The following is a 12,028-nucleotide window of genomic DNA, read 5'->3' as shown; positions in this document are numbered from 1 at the left end:
TTTTGTAAGTAAATCTCGAAAAAATAAAACTAATAATACTTTCAATATTTGTTAGAATAAATAGTATTTGGCAATAAAAACTAACTTACTCTCTCGTAGCAGTTATGTTTAGCTATTTTTTATCTGCGTTCTCGTACTCGCGTTTGCTATTATTCTTATTGTCGAGAATGTGCTAAGAATATCATTATTATTAATTATTAATTAATATTAATTGTTATTATTATTATTATTATTATTATTATTATTATTATGCTCTATGTTCCTTATTTTTTGTGTCATGGACAACAAAAATTTTGAACGTTCGTCTTCTTTTTTTTCTTCTCGTATAGTATATATATATATATATTTTTTCTTTTTCTTTTTTCTTTTCTCTCGTCGTAAGTATTATCGTTGACCGGTAACAAAAAAATAAAAATTAAAAAAATAAAGCAAAAATAAAGAAAAAAAAATAAGACGCTCGCAAAATGGTGCAGATAATATAATTTTTCTTTCAACGATTACTATATAGCACGTTATAATTTTGTTCTTCTTCGCAATTTTCATCGTGCATACATCTATTAATACAGAATGAGTTTAAAAAAAAGTTTTTATTTAGGCCAAAAATTTCTTCAGTAATTTTATCAATTAATTATTATAAACCTTTTTCTAGATTTTTTTTTAGATTAATTTTTGTTCAATTAAATCGCAAGTTTAACTACAAGTTTATTAATGTTTGAGGGGAAAAATACGAATTTATTTTTAAAATCATTTAAAAATTTTTGACACAAATAAAAACTTTTAATAATTCCTCTTCCTCCCCCTTCTATACATATACACACGTCGTTTATAGTTTCCGTCCTTCGTAAAAATACATTTGAAGAGACAAATAGACATTTATATATATTTAGACACACACACACACACACATACATTCTCGCACTTTATTATTAGCATCTATATTAGATTGGACAATGTTGTCAATAATTAAATGGCGATGTATTAACAATATCCATGAAATCCAACGAGATATATATATATATATATAAATAGTTTTAAATTTGGGACAAGTTTTGTATATTTAAAAAAATAAATTCTCCGAGAAAGAGATTTTTTTCAAAACTGAATTCGAATATATACTGTCGAAATTTTCATTTGTATTTATTTTCTTTTCTTTTAGATAGATTCACCGAAAATACTAATTAGAAAAAAGAGAATTTATTGAATTATAATTGCAATTAATTAATTAAATTATTGTTTAAAAAAAGAAACGTACTTGAACATTAGTATAATAACAAAATGAAAATAATTAGATTTTCATAATCACAGTTCACTGTATTGCAATGTTACATGTGTGTGTGTTTTGATATAGAAAAAAGAAAGCACACTTACACTTTAACAATGAAAGTGTATGACTATGAAAAAATTAATTGAGCGAATATTTTTTTTCTGTTCTTTTTTTTTTTGTCTTCTTCATCTCTTCTCCCAGCGAATCCTAGATGCAACATAGGGAGACGACAAATTGATGATGAGCGAAGCCATAAAACTTTATACGAATGGCTTTTAATGTATAAGTTTAAACTGTATTTTTTGCACGTGCGAATTTCTATATTATTATTACTATTATTATTATTATTATTATTATTATTATTATTATTATTATTATTATTATTATTATTATTATTACTGATAAGCGTAATTTCTATATATTAAAACACTTGTGGCCTTTATCTATTATATATATATATAAACAAATACGTACGTTGAAATCAGTATACCTGTCTCTTATACACATCTAGATGTGTATAAGAGACAGTCAGTATACTGTAATAGGACACAGAAACTTGGGGGTATTTTAGCCCTTTAGTTTCACATATCTTTTCATTAAAGCCCAAATCAACGTACACGAAAACAAAAATTTAAAATATCGAGTGAATGTGAGAGAAAGTTAATATGTTTTAATCGTAAAAAAATTCTCTGTGCGTATGTGTGCGTGCATGAAAGAGAGAAAGAGAGAGAAAGAGTGATTTGATTATAAGAACAAACGAATGAACGAATGAATGAATGAATGAATAAAGGAATAAGAAAAAAAAATCAAAAAATAAGTATAAAAAAAGATGAATAAATAAGTAAATGAATAAACATGATAATATGGCTGTCTGGTACGCCATAGAATTTTTTTAAACGATTCTTTATTTTCTTTGATTTTTCTTTTTAATTTTTATTTTATTATTATATATATATATATATTTTTTTTATTTTTAAATTATGCGAAAAGAAAATAAAGATAATTTGATAAAACTTTAAGAAGAGACGAACACAACTATCTTCAAATGCTGCCAATTTTTGCTTTTTTAGTTTGTTTGCTTGTTTTGTTTTGTTTCGATAAAATAATATCAAACGATATTGAAAAACATAAGAATAATTAATTATTGCAGAAAGTGAAAGAGAGAGAGAGAGTGTGTGTGTGTGTGTAGTGTGTGAGAGAGAGAGAGAGAGAGAGGTAGAGAGCGCGAAAGCATTGTTAGATAATAATTAATATGATTAAACAGTTTGTACTTTGATAATACTTTATTATTACACGTTATTGTAATATGCAATAGGAAGGTTTAAAACACACTACAGAAAGAAAAAAGAAAACAATAATATAGATATTTTTTGATTATATGTAATATTAAAATATTTACAAATTAGTAAAATTATATTATTATTATTATTATTATTAATATTAATATTAATATTTACATTTACAATTTTGTAGCATTATTATTATCAATTATTATTATTAGGTGTAGTAATATTATTATTATTATTATTATTATTATTATTATTATTATTATTATTATATATTATTATTATTATATATTATTATATATTATTGATTATTAATAATATTATTAAAGGAATAGTATCGAATGAGAGTTAGAACAGAGAGCATTTTATAGTCGTCTCTGTACTCATAAGAATAGTGATTATACGTGCATATATATATATAATTAACCCTTTCGCTTTAACGGGCGTATATATACGCTCTCGAAGAATGAACATTCATATACGATGAGCGTATCTATACGCTATCGAAAAGTGGACGATCAGATACAAAAGAACAACGCGCACAGAGCGAAAGGGTTAAATAAAAAAAAAATATATATATATATATATATGTAGGTATATATAAAAAAAAAACGATAGTTAAGCATGACGCACGATAATGTCACGTTGTAAGATTTGAAGAATAGACGAATACAGGTTTTTTTTTATAATACAATTAATTCGTCTCGATACTCTATAATAATATATTTGGCTATTTAGAGTTTCATATGGAGACATTCCAAAAAACAATATATATATATCATTGGTCCGATTTATGTTAAAGGGGCCTTTGGTCATTTTTTCTAATCTAATCTAATCTAATCTAATCTAAAATTATTCTCTAAAATTGTGTATTTTTCTTTTATTTTTTTTTTTTTTTTTTTTTTGGTGCTACATTCGAAATAACATTGGTATTTTATTTCTGAGAATATACACGTTATATATCACCGTAATTAAAAAATATAATTTATATAATTATCATAAATAAATTATTAACATAAAAAAATGATTAAAAATATTCTAAATACTACCAGGAATAATATAAGACTATTAAAATCGATAAGGAATGCTTAATTATTGAGAAATAAATTATTTAAGTTTTTCGTGTATATGTTTCAATGCATTTTCTGTAAATTTATATTTATTAGTGTTTCAAATTGATTATTCAATTGTCCCAAAAATGCATGAAATGTAAGCGGAACACATGACAATATAAGAGGTTAACGAAATAGATCGATAAAAAAGATTTCGTGATTATCGACATGGTATTGCAGATTTCTGAATTGGTCGTCGGTATTGTAGATTTCTGAATTAACTGTCGGTATTGTAGATGTTTTTATTGACCGTCGATATTATAGATTTCCTTTGACGACAGTTTCTTTATCGATTCTTTTTAATCGATCGAGCAACCAAAAAAAAGAAAAGAACTGCGCATGTACGAAATACTCGTGTCTCTAATTGCAAGAGACGCTTAGGTAGAAGTTGACACTGTCAAGTTAGTAGTTTAATCGACGCATTTCGTTGTAACAATGTTTTATAATAGAACGAAAGAAATAAATATCGGCGAAATGTTTAGTTCTGATTATTCCGACGACGATGAGAACAACTTCAGGTGAAGAATAAAGTATTTCATTTACGTCAAGAAAATCAAACAACACACACACACATGTGCCTATTTTACGTAATTTCTTGTTTGTGATTCGTTATCGAAGTTAAGAATCGGAACCGGCATCGAATTGTTGCTTTCGCAGACGTCATACGATATTAGTCTTTCTTCTTTGTTTACACATCTATGTACGATGGACGTTAAAAGATAAAAAAAAAAAGAAGTGTTCTACAATTTGTTAATTTGATTAACGATTTTAATATTTAATTTTATCTTATTATGTGTAATTTTAATTCTACATCAAAGATATTTAAGTCGTATTATATTATGTAAAATCTTCGGAATATTTCATCGTGGTACGTATTATATTTACATAGCGTTCTTTTTTAGAACAGTTTCCTTGCTGATGCCACGTTGGTCACGTGTGTGTGTCGTGCAAAAAAAAGAATTGATAATTTCATACGGTGTTTCATTTATTCTTTTACAACACTTACTTGAGTTAGAAATATTTAATGCGATTTTATCGATCGAAAAGATAATTTGTAAAAATTAAGGTTATAGTTTCTTAATGTCATTATTATTTAATTTATTTAACTTATAATTTATTCTTTTCTACATTGTGTGCATATGTAAAACTATATACGCTATTTCGAGTTACATAATATCGTAGTCGTTCCTTTTGTTAATAATAAGCTGCCTGTTAATAATTCGATCGCTAAAATACTGCGAATGCTTGTGTAATCCGATTCCCATTTACACAACGTTTTCAAACTCTGCAGGGTTTGGTTCTCTATATGTATCGACGATTAATCCAGTTATCTAACGCATTGTTACGATAAGGACATTAAGATTAACTTATTCGGAGAATTTCTAATCATTTCTTTAATTTTCTTTCATATTTTCATTTTATTAATATTAATATTATTATTATCATTATTATTCATTTTTATTTTAATGAATTTTCTTTTTTCCACCCAAAATGATTTTGGACAAATTCCTTTTCTCGCGCCAATCAATTAGCGGGATATTCAAATTGAAATTCTTATTTCACACTTCTCTTTTCTTTTATTTTTTTTAGAATATAAATAAAATTGATTTGACACTCGTCAATTAAATGAATGATAATTGGTTTATTTTTTGTTTATTTAGAAATAAAGGTTCGTATAGTCCAACTAACGAATACGAAGAGTCGTTACAAGCAATGAGCGATATTTATGGACAGACTCCACCAAGAACACGTCTCAGTCGTAAGAAAAGACACATGAAACAAAGACTGGCTGGAGGGTACGTCTTCGAGTTATTCAATTAAGCTCTTATTATCTCACCAATTAATCTATCTCCCACATTCTTTTCCTTTTGTTTTCTTACCATCCTTGTCTTGTCTATTTATCTTCATCGTTCGATGTGTACGATTGAAAAGAAATTGTGTTACTTGTCTAGTATAAATTTTTATATCTATCAAGTTTGCTATTATGACAAATAATCTATGCTTGTGTTAATGCGTATTGAAATGTGTTTGTTAGACATACTTAAATCCATTGGATTGCTCAACGATAACGATTTGAAAAAAATGTAGATCGTGTTTCTTATCAGAATGAATGATTCTCTTTGGTATTATTAAAAGAAGTTTTTGATTTTAATTAATTTTGTTTTATTATTATTAGAGAGACAAAATCTTTGGAGAAAGAATGTCGACCTAAATTTAATATGAGAAGAAGGAATACGTTAGATACTATTATCTTCAATGTAATGTGCGACGAGGCAGACAAGTGTCGTGAAAATGAAGCAAAGGAAGAAGTCGTTAAGGAAGGCAATAGGAAATGTAAAAGAAGTTTAAAACTTCTACGCGGCAATGAAAGGGATTTAAAACTGGATGTCGAAGCTGCTCTTAATTATGCAGAAAAGTCCGAATGTTTCATGCCATATACACCTAATAATATGAAAGTAATTTATTTCTTTTGTATTTTATGCGCTTACTTAAATTTTGTACAATATTTTTCTCATTGTTAAAATGAATTTAATAAATTCGTTGAAATATTTGCAGATAGAAACGAAGAATAGATTTCGTAGTTTGAGATCGAAACCAATTGACGTGGAAGAGAAGAAACAGGAAACCAAAGCTGTCCAATTAGCCGTTTCATCGACGGAGGAGAAAATCTTATCTCAATCACCGATGTCACAAAGTTATTCAACACGACAAATCTTTTATGAAACATTTTCTTTTATTATTAAATTGGTATATAGATTTAATATAAAATATTATCTGATTTATTATAATGTAACATTTATCGGTATTATATTGTAAATATTGTCTTATAGGGAAATACAGAGCGTAATTGTCGTAGGCAAATGAGTCATGAAGAGACTCGATGGCAAAACGAATTGAAAGATTTAATTTGGTTGGAGTTACAAGCGCATCATGCTGACCGTAGTCCGATGGCTCAAGACGAATACTTGTGCAAGCAACGAGAAGCAGTAGGGTCATTACTTAAAGAAATAATAGAATATAGGTATGCAAAAAATATTAAAAACATTAATGAGCAATATTATAACATTTAATAATATTTTGGTTTTCTGTTTTCTTCTTAGGTATAATCAAACCGCAAATCGTCCTCCGATTTCGCCGAGTCCAAATGATAGCAATGAACAGAATTTAAATTCCAATACATGTATGGGAGTAGCAGAACAAACAAGTTTATGTTCAGGTTGTCTTTCTATGTACTGCCGACCATGTGTACGTTCGCAAGGAGAAGCGTTAAGACAAGTGGAAGGATTGTTGGGACGATTAGAAGCTGCCGAAGCTTTATATCCATCGTCTCAGGCATTTGCTACTCATTATCCTTTGTACAAAAGTCCTGAATTTACTGGAAGAGTTAAGGCCATGTGTCTATGGTATAATATGACTAAACATCATAGATTAAAGTTACAAATTTTAGGGAAATTATTAATGATGCTTCATACCAAGAAAAAACAAGATGAAACATCTGATTCTGGTATAAGGTAATATTTACTTTATTTTTAATCCAATAAAATCATATCGATCGATTCTAATTAATTTTTCGTTTCTAAGTTCTCGAGGTTCAGATATGACAGATTATTCAGAACCCAGACGAACCATGATTCGTTTCGAATTATCTCAACAAGATGAAGTATCAAATCCATCGGACAGTAACAATAGTAATAATTCGTCTCTTGGTGGTATGTCCTTGGCACAGTCATGGCCATCTACTCCAGAATCTTCATTTTCATATATCGACGATGAAAGATTAGATCGTTTTGATTTTTATCTGGTAGAATTTGATCGCTTGGCTTACAGGTATGCAATTACTATTACAAAAACTTTATTGTTACAAACCTTTATATAGAATAAATGTCTTATATCTAGAAAATACATAGAGGATGTACTGAAGACTAGAGGATTGAGGAAGAGTCTTAATTTTTTGGAAAGATTGCACACTTCTGTACTTAGAAAAGCGAGACTTACTTTAGAGAAACATGATGAGAACGATAACGACAGTGCTAACGAGGAATACGATGGTGATAAGGAATTAAAAAGATACGGTGTATGGAGCCAGGAAGCTAAAGAATTAAATCTTCCATCTTATCGGTTAAAATAATTGATTATTAAAGTACTAATATATAATAAAAAACAAAACAAATGAATTAAACATACTGACAAATGATTTATTGTTTTAGGGCTGCGTTTGTATTTTTGTCACGCGTTCCGTTAGACGTGGTACACGAATTCTTGAGAATGAGATTAGAACAAAAGCCAGAACAACCGAGTCCATTGTCGGTACGTCAATTAATGCGCGAACTCAGAGAAGGACTTAGAATTGCTTGCATACACAGAGACAGATTTTCTACGCATTCTCGTACCGCCATAGCCAGCGATCTTTGTGCATGCAATACTCTTTTCGAGGCGGAAGTTAAGGAATTCGACGAGAGCCTGAAAGCCGTCTTCGAAGTTTATTTGAATTATTTGCAACAGTGGGTTGATATGGTACAACACGATAGCTTTCATAAAAATTTAATTATGGACGAATGGATCTTCGTCAAATCTATCGCAGGAGATATTATTGATGGATATAAAATAGCTGGAGTTAAATTTTGGTAAATAATTTTAAACGTTATTTACATATGATTAGAAAAAATAAAGTTTCTGATTTTATTGATTATTTTTGTTAGTGAAATTGCTAGGACAATGATTATACAAGTGAAAGAATTTCTCGTGGAACGTCCCAGGGAGATCAAGGAATCGGTAGATGAAAGGGACGATGATGATGAATGGTCAGGCAAGTAAGAGATAATTCGTTCGTTAAATTGTGAACTGCTTTGCAAATGTTTGTTTCATCCTAATAAATGGTTCAGATTTCATCTTATGTATGTGGGACGTGAATGGCAAGGAATGTTCGTGGAAGCTCGGGAAAAGGTTGTCAAGAGCGTTACCTTGGCTAAATGTTTAAAGCGAGATATTGAAAAATGGCCGGCGCTTAATAACGAGTTAGAGGAAGCTTTAACAGCGTTAAAGGTAATTATTAAATAAAATAAACATTTATTGTAGAAAATCATGATTATTTATTTAGGAAATAGTTATGGATCTGAGACATCGTATAACCACAGTCATCGAAGATTTTCAAAACGATCTTAATCAAGCAGAAGAACCCAATGTCGAATGTGATCTTACGACTATGCGTTCAAGGATAAGAGAAATACTTCATCAGGCTTATAGAATGGGATTTGATTATTACAAAGAGATGTGTAAATTATTTTGGTTGGAAGAGAAAGCTGTTCTAACACGCGGTCTGATATCCTTTGCGTTACTTTGGATGGAATTCGTTAAAACCAGATGCGAACGAGGAAGAGGTTTGAGACCGAGATGGGCTAATCAAGGTTTTGAATTTTTAATACTTGTTTGCGAGCCTCATTATACTAAACATTTAACTAACGAAGAGTTTGAGGAATTAAAAACGTCCATGGATCGTTGTATTTCTCATGTCATCGGAACAGCGTCCGTGTCGCCTTCAGATGATGGTAAATTTAATTTTTTCTTTTATTTATTTATTAATACCTTTTCATATATATTTTCTATTAATAATGTGCTTTCTTAGGTTTGAAAAGATTACCTCGATCAAGAGCATCTTCACCGTCTCATTCTCGTAGCAGAACAGCTAGTATAAGTACTTCGCAAAAATCTCGAGACGTTTTAAAATCACCGGAGCTTTTGTCGAAAAAATCTATCTCACAGAGTGCAGTCGACGGTAATCTTACAGTTAATTTAAATGTGTCCAGGCAAGGTAGAATAATCAAAGCTATTAAAACGGTGGATCAGAAAATTGACGAAAGATTGAAAAATCAAGAACTTATCGGTCAAGTGACCGACAAGAAAGCTGTCGATAGAGTTCATATTAAAGCTAGACAGGTAACATTTACTTGGCAAAGAGGAATTAAAATAGGTATGTGTTTTTTAATCTATGCAGAATATCTCAATAATATTATTTGGTTCATATGAATCTTTGATAACGTCTTGTTAAAGGTCAAGGAAGATTTGGAAAAGTTTACACCATAGTTAATAATCAAACCGGTGAATTATTGGCTATGAAAGAGGTTCAATTACAACCTGGTGATCACAGAGCGATCAGAAGAGTAGCGGAAGAACTTCAGATCTTTGAAGGCATACAGGATAATCATTTAGTTCGTTATTATGGTTTAGAAATTCATCGTGTAAGAAATCACATTAAATATTATATAAGATATATAAAAATTATGATTTATATTTATGAGAATTTATTTTTTCTTTTGTTTTTTCGTTTTTTGTAGGAAGAGATGTTAATATTCATGGAATTCTGTGCAGAAGGAACTTTGGAAAGTTTGGTAGCAGGAAGCGGAAATGGTTTACCCGAATCTTTAGTTAGAAAATATACACATCAGCTTCTTTTAGCTGTAGCAGCTTTACATTCTCATGGTATTGTTCATCGCGATATTAAAAGTAGGTAGTAATAATAATTAGTTATAATTTCATGTTTCAGGTATATTATAAAAATGATCTTATCTGTCTTTTCGTAGCCGCAAATATATTTTTGACCAACGAAGGCAACTGTTTGAAACTCGGTGATTTTGGTAGCGCAGTGCAAATAAAAGCACATACGACTATGCCTGGTGAACTTCAAGGATTCGTCGGCACACAAGGTTCATATTTCATTCATATATATAAATATTTATTTTGTTTAACCGTTGTTTATACATTACATTTTGCTGTTATATTTTTTTAGCTTACATGGCACCAGAAGTATTTATGAAGACTGAAAATATTGGACACGGTAGAGCAGTAGACATTTGGTCCGTTGGTTGTTGCATTATTGAAATGGCTAGTGGAAGAAGACCTTGGTCGGAATATGATTCTAATTATCAAATTATGTTTAAGGTATTTTTATGGCTATCATTAACATATCTAATTTAATCAAATTAGACATGTTAAATTTTGTTTAAATTTATATTTTTAGGTCGGTATGGGTGAAGCTCCTGCGATACCAAAGACATTATCATTAGAGGGTATAGATTTAATTAAGAAATGTTTGCAACATGATCCAAAAAAAAGATATACCGCTAATACTCTTCTTACATTACCTTTTGGGCAAACATACGAGGACGTTAACGCGGATTTAACTGTTGCACGTTTTTGATCATCATATTAAAAGACTTGCATTATTGCATATATCATCTGCTAGCCATTAATTATATTATTGACGTACTTTAATTATTTTAGAGAGAATACTGTTTTATATATTATATAGAGGTACAGCAAATCGTCGTCCACTCGAATTTTAATTTTTGATTTAAAATATCTGATCACAAAAAATGGTTCCTTCCTTATCGACGTTCGATAAACTAATATATTCTAAAAGGATATTTTATTCGGAAATAATTATAAAGAAATATTTATAGATATCACACAGTGGGGATATCTAAGAAGAAAAATGATTTATAAATTTTATATAATTTACTAATTAGATATTTCAAGATAAAATAATAATATAAATAAAAAAGAAATACGAGTGCAATGACATAGACAAAAGTAGAGGATAATGTGTAGATTCATTATTTTCACATTCCGTACGACAAAGTTGTTTAACAGTTGTTAAAGGAAGAGATAGGTGTAGAACGGCGTTTTTATAGTAATTTTCATGAATTCTGTTAACACATAAAAAATTTATATAATTTATTAATATGGTGAGATTATTTTACACATATATTTGAGAATATATTCTGAAATTTTAGGAGTATATTTTTTAATAGTTTTATAAGCGATTTATAAAAAAAATTAAATTTTTTGAAGCCTCTACACCTATCTCCCCCCTTAAATATCAAATCTAATTTTGATAAGAAAAGAGAAAATTTAAAAAATCCTCAATTCTGTTAAAAAAAGATGATACCCATTATATTAAATATACTTATAGATATATACACTTGTTGTGTAGTTGTACAATTGTAATTATATAGAATTTTAAAGATATATATACGGTAAATGTATATATGTATTATTTTCACAGAATTTAAAACACCATGTTAGATCAGGGCTTCTCAAACCTTTCCACTTGACCACTTTTGTTAAAATTTCGATGACATCATCCATCACATTTTGAGAAACCCCAAGATAAATAAAACATTATTATTATTATTGAAAATATATGTAGACACCTATATTTATGAAATAAATCGCGTGTTAAAAAAGGAAAAAGCTAAAAAAAAAAAGAACAGAAAAAGGAAACAATTATTTAATCATCAATTTAGTTTATTTCAATAATAGAGCACAAGAGTAAAACATACACTTAATGCGAGACACATACACATATG

At 28.8% G+C, this 12,028-nt stretch overlaps 1 protein-coding gene across 3 annotated transcripts; it reads left to right on the top strand.

Moving 5' to 3' along the window:
• Window positions 1-2,821: 2,821 nt before the first annotated feature.
• LOC122515090 (mitogen-activated protein kinase kinase kinase 4) lies at window positions 2,822-10,889 on the top strand. Of its 3 annotated transcripts, none has more exons than XM_043632279.1 (18): window positions 2,822-4,180; window positions 5,324-5,458; window positions 5,839-6,118; window positions 6,219-6,410; window positions 6,494-6,684; window positions 6,764-7,174; window positions 7,245-7,490; window positions 7,560-7,781; window positions 7,871-8,287; window positions 8,363-8,473; window positions 8,546-8,705; window positions 8,761-9,208; window positions 9,286-9,630; window positions 9,711-9,898; window positions 9,995-10,163; window positions 10,241-10,363; window positions 10,447-10,598; window positions 10,678-10,889. In XM_043632279.1, exons 1-18 carry the CDS (start codon window positions 4,098-4,100, stop codon window positions 10,855-10,857), a joined length of 4,053 nt encoding a protein of 1,350 aa, XP_043488214.1. In that variant the 5' UTR covers window positions 2,822-4,097; the 3' UTR covers window positions 10,858-10,889. The 3 variants fall into 3 exon arrangements, with proteins under 3 accessions (XP_043488214.1, XP_043488229.1, XP_043488222.1); XM_043632287.1 differs by lacking the exon at window positions 2,822-4,180 and adding an exon at window positions 4,449-4,530; XM_043632294.1 differs by lacking the exons at window positions 10,447-10,598; window positions 10,678-10,889 and having other exon boundaries at window positions 9,995-10,139; window positions 10,204-10,289.
• Window positions 10,890-12,028: the final 1,139 nt, after the last annotated feature.

The sequence above is a fragment of the Polistes fuscatus genome, unplaced genomic scaffold (genome assembly GCF_010416935.1).
Source record: "Polistes fuscatus isolate 324 unplaced genomic scaffold, CU_Pfus_HIC Scaffold1, whole genome shotgun sequence".
Taxonomy (NCBI): Eukaryota; Metazoa; Arthropoda; class Insecta; order Hymenoptera; family Vespidae; genus Polistes; species Polistes fuscatus.
This window is presented reverse-complemented; position numbering and strand designations above follow the sequence as displayed.

Excerpts from the sequence above, each read along its gene's own strand:
- LOC122515090 (XM_043632279.1), top strand. The coding sequence starts at position 4,098 with ATGTTTTATAATAGAACGAAAGAAATAAATATCGGCGAAATGTTTAGT. Across the intron at positions 7,175-7,244 it reads ACATCTGATTCTGGTATAAG|TTCTCGAGGTTCAGATATGA; the intron begins GTAATATTTACT and ends TTCGTTTCTAAG. Across the intron at positions 7,782-7,870 it reads TTAAATCTTCCATCTTATCG|GGCTGCGTTTGTATTTTTGT; the intron begins GTTAAAATAATT and ends TTATTGTTTTAG.